General features: G+C 38.8%; 1 protein-coding gene across 1 annotated transcript in view; it reads right to left on the reverse strand.

Annotated features, from left to right (window-relative positions):
- The window catches only part of LOC126188648 (brachyurin-like), a 110,961-nt gene that overhangs the window by 57,020 nt on the left and 37,549 nt on the right, over nucleotides 1-16,392 (reverse strand). Inside the window, exons 3-4 of the mRNA XM_049930250.1 lie at nucleotides 14,887-14,975; nucleotides 7,545-7,686 (exon numbers count right to left, since the gene is read on the reverse strand). Of these exons, the coding sequence (XP_049786207.1) occupies nucleotides 7,545-7,686; nucleotides 14,887-14,975 (231 nt within the window). The remainder of the gene's footprint in view (nucleotides 1-7,544; nucleotides 7,687-14,886; nucleotides 14,976-16,392) is intronic.

Here is a 16,392-nt window from a genome sequence, read left to right on the forward strand (position 1 = left end):
GTCCCAAACTTGCAGTTTCTAAATGCCCTCCTTTCTCGAGCGTCAGTGACCACATCTTTCCCTTCCGTCCATATGGGATCAACACGCTCCGAGACAGAGCGACTTGGAGCGTCTTGCAACGTTCTCGCTCGTTGGTTCATTACTTGTCCATCCCGCAGTGTTGCTATCGTGGTTCAGCGCTAGGCGCTCGTGCAGTGGGGAGCGGTGCCGTAGTTCCTCGCACCGACTCGACGTATGTGAGGGGCCATGCTTGAGATCGTTGTGGTTCAATGCTTTTTCCCACCGGCAATTGCGCAATTCGTCGTTGTAGACACGTGACCCTCTCTGCCACTACCGGAGCATATGTGAGGTTGCCCTTCATACATAAATACTACACGACAGCCAAAAAATATATACATAAGAGCGGACGTGTTTCAGGAAATCGATTCTTACTTTCCGTATACCAATGAGAACAGGATATGTCTCAAAGCTCATCCATTTTTCTTCAGTAAAGGCGAGGACCTTTCCGTATTGCTGCAGTGCTGACGTTACTTGTTGTGCAGTCACGTCAAAAGGCAGTTCAAAAACACGCACCGTTCTTATTCAAATTACCGCTGGATCCACCACGAAATTCTCTACACTGTTATTGAAGTGAAGAAACTTATAAAAGCCGCCTGACGACTGAATGAGTTGGCCACAGCAATTGTCACTGATAAGCTTTACACACACCACCTGTGGCTATTGAAAGATGAATGCCAATCAGTTCGTGAGGATCGAGTTTGAGCACACCTCTCAAAAATACGTTCAACTTCAAGCGCTTCTGGTCGGGAAAATAGGTTTTAGAATGCGAACTTCACAGTCGATTTTCGTAGAGACTTAGCCATGTGAACGACATCTGTGTACTCTGAACGCTCCGTTGCTAAACCACTACACTCCCCCTACATCTACGCTGTTTATCACAGCTAGGACGTAAACAACTCGTCTTCGCAGCACGGCCTCTCAAGCCCAACTTGTTAAGCCACATGAAAGTAGTGCGGTATATTTTTTTTCATTACGTCCGTATTTCCTAATGTAGATTACATGGAAAGTGGCATTACGCATCAATCATAGCATCGGTGCCAAACGTCATATCTGAGTTCAAACAATTAATTTTACTTACTCAAGTGTCACATCTTAAATGGAAGTCATTTAGAATATTTCACCGAGATGACAAGAAAATACAGTGTTAGACACAAAAGCTGGCCGCCAGCTGGTCACCTCAGAGATGAAACGCGAGTCATTCACTTAAGGCAGCCGCCTCTCAGAATTCTAAGTCCGGCCACATCCACGATCTGGCAACCCTGTAAGATGCAGAATGATGCTCGTCCACTCCATCCCGTGGTTCCTATGGAAACTCAAACATAATTCGTTTGATTTTCTAATGCACCCGAAATAGCAAAAAGTTCCAGAAACATATCCACCAAACAGCTCGTGGCTGCGTCAATATCAGAACAGTTTATGCTTTAGAGTTTCCTCAACCCACAGGAGCTACCGGCTACGGACAATACGCTGCCTACTACCAACATCAGACGCCTCCGACTAGGGGAACGTGGTGTGGCGCTATGAGTTTATGTATTTATCAATGGTTATTTTCTTGTTTGAAATTCTCGTACTTATGCCACACTCACAACTTCGATTTCGCATGTCTGAAACTTATGAACGTGGTTCAAGTGTGATAAAATATAGTCGAAAGTGGAAAAAGGTCTAATACTTTTGGTTTGGGTTTAGTGGAGGTGTGAAGGCAAAGAAGCAGCTCTAAACTTTTTTATTGTCTGTGGGGATAGTACTTTTGGGCAAAACACGTCCGAAAAAGACTTTTTCTGCTTCAAGAAACATCGCTCTGACGTGAAGGATTTTGCACATTGAGGAATCCTCTATAACAGACATATGTGGTGGAGTGCGACCATTTAACGTCGTGCGTCCCTTACGTTCAGCAGAAAAGGTTGAGAAGCCGGGAGCAGTGGTACTGAATGCTCTAATTTAATACAACGAAAATCAAAGGGGTGGCTATTAACACCTGTTTGCTTGATCGTCATCAGTTGGTTTATTGAGAATTCCAATGCAAAATTCCTACTGGTGACGAGCTATGAAGTCTTTATATTAACTTCTTAAGAAGAATTTTTGGTTGAGCCCTAACAAGAGACATATAATCTAGCAAAGGGCAGTGTGAGCATAATATTTTGCCTATGGTGGCTCAGAAAAGTTTTTGTGTCTTACGAAAACCTCCCTGTTGAAGAGTATATCGCAGTTTGTATTTTTTTTTACCAACAACTAAGACATGTAAGAGTCGCAGTGTAAGAAAAACGTCGTACAAAACTTCATCACGTGTTGATACTACAAAATAGCGCACACTGCCGATTTCACTAGCAAAGGTATTCAGGAGTTTCAAATGTCATCCATCATGCACTTATTCTTCTGATCTCATGCCCTCAAATGTTTGCCTTTCAACATGCTTGTCAAAAAACGGTCAAGAATATTCCTCTCTGGACGGAAATGCACTTCACACCTGGTTCAACGACATCTTTAACTCTGGTCCAGTATGTAGGCGTGTAATCAGTAAACTACCTGAACAGACTGTTTTACATAAAGCCTGTTGATGGTTAATTTCTCTCTGATGTTTACTGTTGTGTTCACTTAAATAACGGACAACACCATTAAAGTATTCACTGCATTAATACCAATGAAATGCAGACTACCGCAGTACCCTTATGAAGAAAGCCTATTTTAATGAAACATAATTATCTGTAACAGGAGCGTGCCTACGTCACTACGAATTCGTAAGATTTTACTCATTCTAGACTTAGAAACGGTCTATGTTTACTTGCTGTTCTGTTACAGTGAAGTACTATGCGACATTTAATAAATAAAATAAACAAAATTTCCTTATAGATTTTCGATCTTGGGGCCCTTTCACGAAACTGCTAATAAGAGTATCCTGCAGCTAGACTGGAACTCGAAAAATGCAGCACCCACTTTACAACTGACGTCTATCAGGATACTGCGGCGTTGTGCTCTCCATTCTACTCGTTAAGGCTAGGACAGATAAGCTCGCAACATAAAAAACGACATTAATAGCAATTTCCACGTTGAATCACTTTCCTGGAGTCAGAAGCATAAGCTGATAACTTCATTTCGCACCTCATGAGAAAATCACTCAGATTATTTATTGAAAATGATACGAATATATGTTAAGTGAATTTTGTAGGCTGTTTCATCCAGGAAGTAACTCATCGATAACACTGTTTCCAAGCACATCCTGCGTTGTTTCCAAGATTCAGTTATCCTTCTAGCAGGAAATACCAGCAGTCTGGGACGTGACTGCAGTTAGTGTCTGAAAGGCCTAACGCCGAAATACCCCAAGTATTTGTCAATGAGCCTTATCTGCGTTTCTGTACTGGGATTATGGATTACAGTGTTGTCGCGAATAATACTCAGATGCGCCGACTGCGAACTAGACAACACAAATCGTTAACCGTCACAATTATTTGTGTTTTCCTGTCTTAAGCGTACTGAAACCAAAAATCTCATCGCCAGACAGGTTTCACATTTTTAGAAGATTCCAGTAGTTATGCTGTAAATGTTATAGGTAGGCAATACATCTTTTTTGTAATAATAGACTTGAAAAATATATTTCTTGAAGTCGATGTCAATGGCACTACCCATGAAAGACAGGCAAACAGATGAAGAGGCAACACCAGAGCATCGATGACACTACGTAACGTCCTCAGGGAAATTTCGTAAGCTACGAATAAGATTGAGTTTCAAATCGAGATACGCTGTTATGCAAGAATCCATAAGAAGAGAAAGGAAACGCAGGTTCAAAATTCCGTTGAAAATTAAACTAGCGAATGTATGGAGTGCAACTTCGATTCCAGCTTCTGCTAACGCGAAAAGGGAAACAGCTGTTTTCAGAAAGAGGAACAAGGAACGCAAAGCGTTGACAGTAACGTCTAGAATAAGTCGTTCTCGAGTAAACCTGCCATTCAGTCCAAAATACTAAAAGAAATATACCTGTCATCTATTCATTATGATAAAAATGTAAAGGTTGCTGATGCTTTGTCAAGAAAAGCGAAAAGCACCTACGCTGTGGAGCTTTTCAGCATGCAGTATGCTTAAGATTGGCAGAGAACCCGAAATAACAACAGGTTCTACCAAGCTGAGCGCGGTGCTAAGATTCTCAGCATCACTTGTATAGAGTGTTATTATTTTAGTCCTTAACTTTTTGTTATTAAAGACCCTGTTAGCTACCGCAGTAGCCACATGAGAATAAACGAGAACTATTTCGGCGGCATAGATGGGCGGACGGTTCTAGAATTTGCAGAGACTATCCATAAGCTGCTGAATCATAACGCCAAACTATCACTAGATCAGATTATAGGCCACACTTAATTTCTACTAATGAAAGAATCGCTCAGCAGTGTGTGAACAGCATCACACTCACAAATCCTCATCCTACAGGCTATATAGTCCCAGTATACGGCAGTTAATCGCTGCTAAGTGCTCTATGCTCCATCTTTTCTGCCAACGACTTTATTTCTAGCGCAGAACTGTCATCCCATTACCAAAGGAATAAAGAAATGTTATAGTGTAACACACCACCATTCACGCACACCCGTTTCCCCCATCCACCACACCACCATGGATGTCTCATAAATTATGATACCAAACGCAGATGTATACCTAAATTAACCAGCTCCTTTTAATCTTTTTTGAATAGGTTCAAAAATGGTTCAAATGGCTCTGAGCACTATGGGACGTAACATCTGAGGACATCAGTCCCCTAGAACTTAGAACTACTTAAACCTAACCAACCCAAGGACGTCACACACATCCATGCCCGAGACAGGATTCGAACCTCCGACCGTAGCGGTCGCGCGGTTCGAGACTGAAGCGCCTAGAACCGCTCGGCCACACCGGCCGGCTTTGAATAGATATTCTGCCGTTGCTCTTAAGAGAAATACTTAAGGTAAGTACAAATATTCTATATGGCGATCATCCAATGTTTCCACTCTTCCAGGTCCATTATTCGAAAAATTGTGAAAATAAGCGACAGAGAAGCACCTATGAATTAATAAATAGTAATCTGTCAAATGTTGCATACACCATCACTCACCCGACGATTGTGAAAAGCTGCTTTTTGACCTACACGGCACTACAGTACAAATCTGTCACTTAAATTCGTTGCGTTATCAATTAAGACAGAGGAGGAGGAAAAAGGATGACTTTGAATATACTGTTCCAGCAGGATTTGAGCCTGTGGCTACAGCTTTACTGGCACTCTGCAGCTGAGGAATCAACAAAGTGAAGAACATTCTGTTGTTTGTGTAGTACAGACTAAGGCAGAGAGAAACATTTTCATTATTTATTTTATGCTTCATTTAACATATACCATTGCATTTCAAGCACGCTTTGCTTATCAGCAGGCGCTTATGCGTACAAAAACTGTTACATAAAGGTAAATTGGCTTAATCTAACTTAGCATAGATATGTTCTGTTCACTCTTAGCTACTGGAACTTTAGTTGGAGTATCTGGAGGGGGAGGGGTGTGTCAGTGAGTGGTGAGAAATCAACATCTAGTGGTGCCTCCTGCTAGCGTGGAGCGGTATCCCGTTGTGACTGTCACCATAGCCTAAGTGGGAGGCGGATAGTTTTGCAGCAGTTATTGTGGTGCTTTATCGTGTGATACGCTCTTGATATGTCAGTTGTACACTTACAATTTACCCTTCCCAAACTTCATTCGTTTTTTGCTACTCTTGAGGAGATGTGTTGCAACATTACATTGTTGCACGACTGAATCTGACGCGGACACTAACTTTTAGTTTCAATGGAGAAGCTAAATTCAACTTTTCATGGGTTAAGGTTAATAAATGCATTCGTAATGAAATATTTCATGTAACACTTCGTCCCCTATTTCAGCTCCTTAGGAGTCGAATTTTCAAAATCACTTAAACACGTACTTTTTATTTGGAACTGAGGCGTTCAAATGCCAATTTTCACAGATGTAGCTTTAAAAGAAGCTCTCTGTTACTTATTTATTTTCCAAAAAGAAACTGTCACCGACTGTTTCTCCCCCATAGGGGTTAAATTGCTGAAACATATATTTTTATACTTATGATTGACAAACCCAATAGCAATTTTGGTAGTTATAGCTTCAGAACTGTCTTAATAGCGGCTCGTTTTCAAAAGCCTTTCCTCTCCTGTTTCACCCCATAAGGGACGGAATTTCGAAAAATTCTTTCTTAAACGACGTCTACAGTATGAGATCAATGTCCTCTACAGATTTTAAGTTTCTGTCCTTAGAGTTTTGGGATGGGCGATGATGAGTTAGTGAGTGAGCCAGTCAGGTGAGACTTTGTCTTTTATGTATAGAGATTTGTGACTACAGAATGTAACTTGAAGTACTAACATAGGTACTACAACCTGTAACTTCCGTAGTGTTGTTGTTTATTTACAAATACCTAATACGTTTCGACGTAGTAACTAATAATCGTAACATAACGGAACTTGTGTTTTTATGGGGATCTCTCTCTAACTACTCGTGTTAATAACCCTCATATTGCGTGAAGAAAAGGGTTTAAACATCAGCATCTGTGAAACTTCACGAAAAAGAAACAGCTATGAATTACAAATGCACTTAGTAGTCATGTGCTGTTATTTAAGTGTTCATAATTATAGCTGTGTCAATTATAGGTTGGCCAAGTGGCTAAGCGTTTAATTGCCACTTCTACTTGCACATTTATACCAATCAACTACTCCTACGTGCACCCTTTCATCATCTTAATTTGAATGGTTACCTACTCGAAAATGCATTATAAACAGACAACAACAAAATGAAAGTGGCGCGCTGCTATTCAGGGTTTAGAGACATGACCACTTATCTACGAAGTTGGCCGTTTTGACATAGTTGGCTCAATACTATCTTGACAAACCAATCTGTTAAATGCATATTTAGAATACCGATCGTTAACAATTTTGGAGATAGTTTGTAGCGTATCACCAACTTCACTTTCATACTGAATGGCACAGTTGGGTATAGCCTTTTACATAATTTCGGCTCCTTCTGCAGTGCTGTGACTTTAAAAGACATACCATCGTAATTCCAGATACGTACTTCTCTCAATGAAGAAAGGCTGCGTATTTTTAGATACGTGTCAAAAATGCAGAGCAATCTGTAGCCTCATACACACATAGTCGACGTAACAGTTGCAATGCTGTTAACAACAGTCCTTAACCATTACTGTGATACATGGAATACATGAATTTGCAGTTGTGCACAGCAAATATTTCCCAGAAGATTATTTATTTCTGAGAGGAATATTTATTTTGTAAATTTTACACCCCTAGATTACACTCAACTATTGAAAAACTTCTTTTGTCTTTGTTTCAAAACACAAATTTTGTAGGTAAGTCTTTATGAGTCTAGATCACCGCCATCTATTCTAACTAAATGAAGTGTGAAGAAAGAAAGAGGACACATAAAGAGGAAAAGCACAGACAAGGAATCAGGGAACTGCAGAATAGGTTACCTCTAGAAGAGCGATGTCGTTCGTAAGAGCCATGTCATCGAAACTCTCGTGAACAAACCGTCTTCCAACGTCAACTCGTACACCCGTGTCATCACTTGCATTGTTGGAACCAGCGTGAATGGTCATGGCTGGAATGTTGCTCCTAAAACGTAAATAACATTTTCTTCTTAGTGGAAAATGTTTTCTATATGTCAAGCACACGATAATCTGGTCGTTATAAAAAAGTAGAATTAACCAATTTTACTATTGTGACATTATATACCGACGTAAGTTACTGTTAAACTGACGCTAGAAGAAAATTTACCTAACTTTCAGTTAGTGACTAGTCCATGTCACAGAGTGAAAAAAGATGCAATTTGAAGTGAATAACGGTTAAAAAACTTTCAGTGAGTGAATTCAAGTTCATAGGTTTCTTTGGTCAATTTTCAGCAGCTGATATATGTTTCAAAAACTCGTGGCGATGGACTGCATTGACTGGATTTTATTTATGTAAATTTTCTAAGTGCAGAATATCATACTCAGCAAATAGGCTTGATTATGCAACCACTATCTAAACGTTAATTGTTAGTTCTGATTATCCATGTAGAGTACGTGTTGATATTTCTTCTCGGTGGCGCAATTTAACCTGTGCATACTGGCACAATTAAACAAATCCAGGGAATTTAAAACTCTAACGTATGTTGAGGAATAATTACATATTGTTTAACAGACAATACCGAAAAACAATCCAATGATTCCTTTTTCTTGCTCACACTTCAGACATAATTATTATTGCGTCTATGTAACCCCTGACGAAAAGTAAAATACTTTAAAAATAAGTGTTCAAATAATCCACGAAGTACAGTAGGCTAATAAAACAAATCATTCTTCAGGAAAAAAGAAACTTTAAGGCAGAAGTTTATGGATTGTCTTTACGCAATACAAAATCGGAGAACTAGCAAACAGAATGAAAGGAAAAGAATGGGAAGAATTCAAGTAAACCAACAGTAAGAAAATAGGAATATGTTTAGAAGAAGAGGAAAGACAGTGGAAATTTGAAAGAATTCTGTAGAAAAAGGAAAAGATCTTTGAGAAAGAGGAAAGAGACATAGCGAAAATTAGAAGAATAATGTAGAAAAAGTAGTTAAAGGTCTTAGAATTCTATAACGAATAAAAAGCACAAAATACTTATTATCTAGAGCAAGGTGTTTTGGTTTGTTACTTTTGGTGTGCTTTGATTACAGATAGTTTTATTGTATTTCACTTCTTTTACTAATTTAACGAGTTCTCACTTGAAATAATTGGAACTGACTTCACAAATTAAATAAATAATTTATGCTAAATGTTTTTCAATAGTCAGTTCTTTTACCAAATGGCTCTCATTAGAGTATTCAATGATAAACTTCCTCTGAATTTACTCACTTGTAGATCCCAGTTTGAAGGAGAAGTTTAGAAATGAGTCTGATTCATGTTTAGTAATTAATAAAGAGAAGTAGTTATTAGTTGCACAGACTGCATACCACACCAACATCTAGGTATAGCTGATGTAGGTTTTTTAATTTCCTTAATGAAAATTATTAAGCCTATTACATGTGAATTCAGGAATTTTGTAAATGAAAGCGAAACTGGTTGAATTAGGTTGGTTCGTTTGTGAAGGTGACACTTCTGTCTTAGTTACTCTTGCACAATCTACATAAGTAAGCAAGAGATATAATACGCGGGATACACGCTTTCCTGAAGCGCAAAGCACGTGCCTGCACTAACGCAACTGTTGCTTGGAAGCGGCAACAATGCAATCTCCGTCAGCGCCTCGACATTTGCGAACAGTCATCGTTGATTGTTCATTAATCGGACTATAGCTAGTATAAGAAGCAAAAGTAAAAGTGGTACTCTTTTATATAGCAATGACAGTAGAAATAAGTCCATTTCGATGTACATAGTCTGCCAAACATCGGAGGATTTGGATTCTTCCTGTTTCTCGGCTTTGAAAGTTCATCTCTCTGGTAGAGTGCTTGTATCTGTCAGAATTACCGAGTGATTATTTTCATGTATATTGAGTATTACCATACATTTGTTTTATCACTATTGCATTCTCCTAAGGAGCTAGGAAGAAAAGTATATATATATATATATATATATATATATATATATATATATATATATATATATATATAAGTTGAATACTTCAATTAAAAATCAGTATAATACTCCAGCTTCTCGAAATTTGTTGCGGAAGAAACTAATCTGTCTTTACATGTGCTAGGACATCAAGAATAATTTCGATGCAAATAAATAAAACACATAGACGTTACATGTCGAATCAATTTTTGCGCAGAAAACTGTAGCTTTAGATTAATCATCTCCCTTTTCACTGAAAAAATCCTGTGAATTCGTTAGTAATGCATTTCAAAATTTTACACGTTTAGGTTGACAATATTCCCTGATGTAGTGCTGTAAAATTTTGGTCTAAATACTGAATTAATAAGTTGTAAGAAAGAAATATCCTGAATGAGATTTTCACTCTGCAGCGGAGTGTGCGCTGATATGAAACTTCCTGGCAAATTAAAACTGTGTGCCCGACCGAGACTCAAACTCGGGACCTTGCCTTTCGCGGGCAAGTGCTCTACCATCTTTTTTTTTTTATAAAACCTTTATTAAAAACAACAATGTTACACATTGCAAATACATACTAAGTTATACATACATGAAGTTATTTAAACAAAACGGTTTGATCATTTCAATTGCGCTGACATTAAGGAAAGACAACAGAAGATTGTGTTACTGACTAAATCACCAGAAAGAATTAAATTAAACATAAATACTTGAGAATGGCGGAAAGGAGATATATAATAAATTTGACTAGCCTTTCAACTACACTTTCTGGACATTAATTGAATCTAAGTATTTGAAGTGATCAGATCTATATAATCAGTCTTTCACTGCAAAAGTGAACAGGGCAATGTGCCAGCCATTGAATATTACATTTATCGGATAGAATCTTATGGCTTTAACCAATCGATAAGGAGATTTCTATAACAAACTGTCTATTTGCAAATTTCTAGTATAAGCCAATAATGCACCTTTCATGTTTTGTGTTTGGCATTATTAGACACACAATCTCAATGTCACATAAGTTCTGTACATTAGCTTATAAATTTCAAAAAACTGTTCTCTGAAGTAGAGAAAGCACACATCATAAATATACTGTAAAATCTTAAATAGTATCCTTAAGATAACTACAATACATCACTGTCAACACAGTCTTCTTTTTTATATTAACCAATGCCCATTCTTTCAAATACAATTTTTAGCATATTACCGAACTTTTTCTTGTGATTCGAATAGCTTCTAATTTTGTGGAACTCACACAGCATGTGTACCTTGAACTCTATGATGCTATCGGATCCTAATTTGTTAAGGATGTAGTTAACAAAATTGCCCAGCAACCAGTACACAGCGTTATTTTTTGCTTCTGAGAAATAGCGTGCTTCAGGCCTGTGTATCAATGACAGCGATATATACTCAGGGGATGTTCTTGTAATCAGAGCTACTTGCTCCCGGATCCACTTCCAACTATTCATGAGACCACTGCAAGTATATCGATGAATTACTGTGTCAACTAGATGGCATTGTTGACTTAAATTTGTTTCACAGATTGCGTGCAGTCGTTCATTGGTGCTAACTATGTTGTTAACTGTCTTGTACCATGACGTTTTTATATTAGACGTGAGCACATTAGAAGTAACATTTTTCCAAATCTCAGTCCACTCAATGTTTGGAAACTGTCGTTCTATTTTGTTTCTTCCTTCTCTTTTCTTTCGTTCCCGCATTATGGCTCTCGATGTTAAGCGTCGGGACTGCCTGAGTTCGACACTGACATAACTAAACTCAACATAGAAAATCTTCACGTGCTGTAAGCGACTGTTGATATTCTGCACGTCAATCGGGGGAAGCAGGCTTGGAGGTTTAATGATCTCGAAAAGTTGGCTGGTTATGCTTTCTCGCGAGTCTCTTATTAAATTAACTTGCCTTTTGATAAAAAGAGCAGAGGTTTTATCCGTTATATCAGTTAATCCTAGTCCACCATTTTTAGGATCTAAAGTGGCTACTTTAGCAGGTACTCTGAACACTTCACCTCTCCACAAAAATTTTGTGATTTTGGACATTATTCTCCTCGCTATCATTCTCGGTATTGGAAACAGCTGGGCAGTATAATAAGCCTTAGCAAGGATGCATGAGTTGATATACTGTGTTCTTTGAACTTGGTTCATATATCGAGTTAAATTCTCTACAATGGCTCCTTGCACTTTATCTGCTGCAACTTTCCAATTTAAAGCCGTCATTTTCATAGGGCAAGCTGTCAGGGTGATCCCAAGTGTTTTATGTTGTCGGACTAATTTTGCCCACTCGACGTTGATATTATGAAAACCTCTGAGATTTAACATCTTACTTTTTTCCGTTTGCATTGGCTCCAGATGCTCTACAGTACGAATCAATCACTGTTGCTAGCGTGGTTACTTCGTCATTATTCCTTATAATGACCCCTATATCGTCAGCATAGGCTCTTATAACTGTTTTGTTTCCTGATAATGTTAAGCCTTTTAATGTAGCATGGACATGTCGGAGGAAAGGTTCCAGCGAAATTGCGAAGAGCGACATGGACAGAGGACTTCCTTGAGGAACACCTCGTTGTATTTGCATCGGCCTGGATTGTTGACAATTCACCGCTATTTTAGCATTTATTCCAGTTGCTATGTTCTTAATCAACTGTATAACCCTATCGTTGAAACCTATTTTCTTCAATGTCTGTAGAAGATATTCATGGTTTACTACATCGAACGCCTTATAAAAATCTAAAAACAATAAAGCACACTTTATGTTTGTTACAGAAGTTATTGCAATAACTTTGGTAACAGATCATTTAAGGTAAGCTTCTGACGCTGTATCAAATTACTTTTAAGCACAACAGTTCGCCGCAAACATTCCTGTCTGAAGTGGCCGGTTTCGTTACATATATGACATGTAGCTTCCTGACCTGTATAAACAATTTGTACCTTATACCCACAAACAGTTATGTGAGACGGAATATTCGTCTTAACGTCCATCTCTACACAGCGGACCCAGTTAAAACACTGCAGTTTAAAGCGAGGCGACCATCTTTCATTTGCAATTGATTTAACGTCTCCGTAGTTTAAAAGAGCTTCCTTAATCTTATCATTTTCAATTTCAATGGGGAGATTCAAGACACGAACGGTTTTGTAATGAATTTCCGCTCTATAGATGGAAACCTTACTCTTATAACCATTTCTATGCACAAAATCTACTTCATAGCCCCACTTTCGTAACACTTTATCAACAGTCGAAGCACTGATTAACTTGACAAAAACACAGTATTTTTCCTGATCCAGTTGCCAGGTATGAACGGTTTCAGAATTTAGACCAATTACCTGTGTAATCCAGTCATCTATTTCCAGGGATGTCGGCTGAACAGGACGGGATTCTTTGTCAAAAGCAAATACCAGAGTATTCTTCCTGAGGTTTGTAGCCATGGTTAATCCAGCGAAGCAATTTCGGTTAAACAACCGAAATTCCAAGTAGCAGCAGCAAGACCAGAAAGAGCGATCAGATCACAAGGAACAGGAACGAACACGGAGATTAACGGACGGACGGCACTCGGCGAAGCACAAGTACAGCGATGTAAACACTGAAGTGCAGCGCAACAGCTAACAGCGGCCACTCGCGAGCGCGGCTGAAACGGAACTGGCTCTACCATCTGAGCTACCGAAGCAGGACTCACGCCCGGTACTCACAGCTTTACTTCTGCCAGTACCTCGTCTCCTACCTTCCAAACTTTACAGAAGCTCTCCTGCGAACCTTGCAGAACTAGCACTCCTGAAAGAAAGGATATTGTGGAGACATGGCTTAGCCACAATATCCTTTCTTTCAGGAGTGCTAGTTCCGCAAGGTTCACAGGAGAGCTTCTGTAAAGTTTGGAAGGTAGGAGACGAGGTACTGGCAGAAGTAAAGCTGTGAGTACCGGGCGTGAGTCGTGCTTCGGTAGCTCAGATGGTAGAGCACTTGCCCGTGAAAGGCAAAGGTCCCGAGTTCGAGTCTCGTTCAGGCACACAGTTTTAATCTGCCAGGAAGTTTCATATCAGCGCACACTCCGCTGCAGAGTGAAAATCTCATTCTGGAAACATCCCCCAGGCTGTGGCTAAGCCATGTCTCCACAATATCCTTTCTTTCAGGAGTGCTAGTTCTGCAAGGTTCGCAGGAGAGCTTCTGTAAAGTTTGGAAGGTAGGAGACGAGGTACTGGCAGAAGTAAAGCTGTGAGTACCGGGCGTGAGTCGTGCTTCGGTAGCTCAGATGGTGCCGGCACGGTAGCTCAGCGTGTTCGGTCAGAGGGTTAGCAGCCCTCTGTAATAAAAAAACTGAGCTAATCGATCAACAACGAACTTAAACGGATGTCTTACGACGTCCGCCACGAGCAGATGCAACGAACAAAAGCGAACAAAATGAGATTAAAAAAAAAAAAAAAAAAAAAAAAGAAAAGATGGTAGAGCACTTGCCCGCGAAAGGCAAAGGTCCCGAGTTCGAGTCTCGGTCGGGCACACAGTTTTAATCTGCCAGGAAGTTTCAAGAAATATCCTATTGTTCAATAACGTGTGTGTAAATCCCTGGAAACTGATAAGTTAGATCTGCAATTAGTTTCTCATTAGTTCCCACACATATCATTTCAGGATGAAATAAATAAATAATCAAGGTGTTCACAGATTTCCAAAGGATCAAATTCGTGGCTTTTCATTTCTTTTTCATTACCCTTTTATTTATATTCATGACCTCTCATAAATATGTGTGATAATGACAAAAACACATATTTAATGAGTCTGACAGCTGATTGAAATGAAAGCTGGATGTAATGATAATGAAGAAGAATGACATAATACACTAATGACACAGCTAAGAAGAAAAGAATTAGTAGGAGTTTTTGGTTTCTAAACTCACGGGAATGTATATGGTGGTAGTGTGTTTTAGGTGTCACTGGAAGGTAGACACCCATTATCGTTAGACCGTATGAATAAAGCGCCATAAAAGATGATTAACTAGAACGCACATCATCATTACAATCGCTTGAACCATCAATGAGAATCTTTTATCTAAATTCAAAGTGAAACTTTTGTCTATAGTCCAATTTTGAATTTATCAATGTTTTTCCGATCGGTCTCAGGGTTCTTAGCTTCTCAAGGCATCGATTAAATTCGCACAATCGGACGACTGCGTCACATTGTTACTCTTAACGTGTAAAGCATACGCAGTCTGGCCCACTTAATCTTGAAAAGACAAGACGTAAATTTTCCTTACCCGTCCACACAGTGAGCCGCGATCAGCACCCACTTTTCATTGATGATTGTGGCTGTGCACTGGAGCACGTCGTAATGAATGTAAGCAACCTGGAACAAATACAATTTTTTTCCCTCCCTGACATTTGACTGTAAACTGTAAGAAATAAGAAATATAACTAGAATTTTGTGTGCGAGATGCTCGTTATGAAACAACACTGCAGATACGATCTGTGATCAGCTGGTAAACATAACGTTTGTTAAATGGAAACCGTCTGCTTTACTGAATCCGCTTTACAGTAACTTTGTTGTGCAATACGTCATGGACTACGTCGTAGAATATTATCGGTCGCAGCCAAAATCTGAATATTTTATCTTGTATGATTTAGTGGTAATTGGCTCAGAAATAATACTTTCTGGTATGTGTTCGACATTTATATTACGAACTCTTAGGAGCACCTCTAGATATGGACACACAATTGTTTCTATATTAACTGGACAACTATAGAGCTCGAAGATAAATATGGTGGACAAAATGTTTGTTATCTCAGAGTGAGAATAAGTGTAAAACTATTCACAGTGGACATGGAGTGGTAGATGAAATTCGACCCACTGCATAGTGCTGTATGAAACTAATAATCCTGGATGGTGAAATTTTTCCGTGAGGACTATGTGGCAAATAATGGATATATATCAATGCGAAATAAATTATTATTGAATTATGTAAAACATTTATAAAATTCGTGTATCAGTGTACAATAAAAAGATACTAGAAATAGCCATTTATGTGGTTGTAGAATGCTGTTTATTGTTTCACAAACATCGGTTTCCGGCATTGTAACCCATCTAGTCGTGGTTACACAGTAACCCGTAGTAGTTACTTATCATGTAATTCTGAAATCCGGATTCGTAGGAGAGAGTGGATCAGGTAAATTACTGTTAGTTATACAAGAACACACGCAACGTTATTGTACAAACAAATGCACAGTTTTCTCTTTAAAGCAACCAAGATCAATTCACGGCTGAGGACCCGAGTAACTTCTGCGGAATAAGTTTGAATGATTGCTTTTAGAACACCAGGGTTTAAAATAACGGCTGAAGGCCTTACTTCAGCATAATTACAATATCTTCTCGGCTAAAGGCCGGAATAATAATTCAGATCAGCTAAGGAATTCTTTAAAAGCCAATCATTTACAAATTCCGGCTAAAGGCCATATTAAGGAAAAGCCAATTCTTCGCCTAAAAGCCCCCCAAAAAAACTTTCCTTACGTTATAAAAGAGAGGCTTTAAAGAAAACCTTTTACACAGTACAACAGAAAAATATCTTAAGCAAATTTGAAGTATCTTGTCGGCTGAAACCCAAACAATTACTCAAGAATAATTAAAGACAACCTTAAGATAAACATTTGCATAACACGGCTGAAGGCCGTTTCAAGAATCCAAGATAATTGTAGGGAAACCTAATAGACAAGGATTTACATATTAAAGCAACAGATTCTGAAACAAACGCGACTGAAAGCCTAAATAC

Source organism: Schistocerca cancellata, chromosome 5 (genome assembly GCF_023864275.1).
Source record: "Schistocerca cancellata isolate TAMUIC-IGC-003103 chromosome 5, iqSchCanc2.1, whole genome shotgun sequence".
In the NCBI taxonomy this organism is placed as follows: Eukaryota; Metazoa; Arthropoda; class Insecta; order Orthoptera; family Acrididae; genus Schistocerca; species Schistocerca cancellata.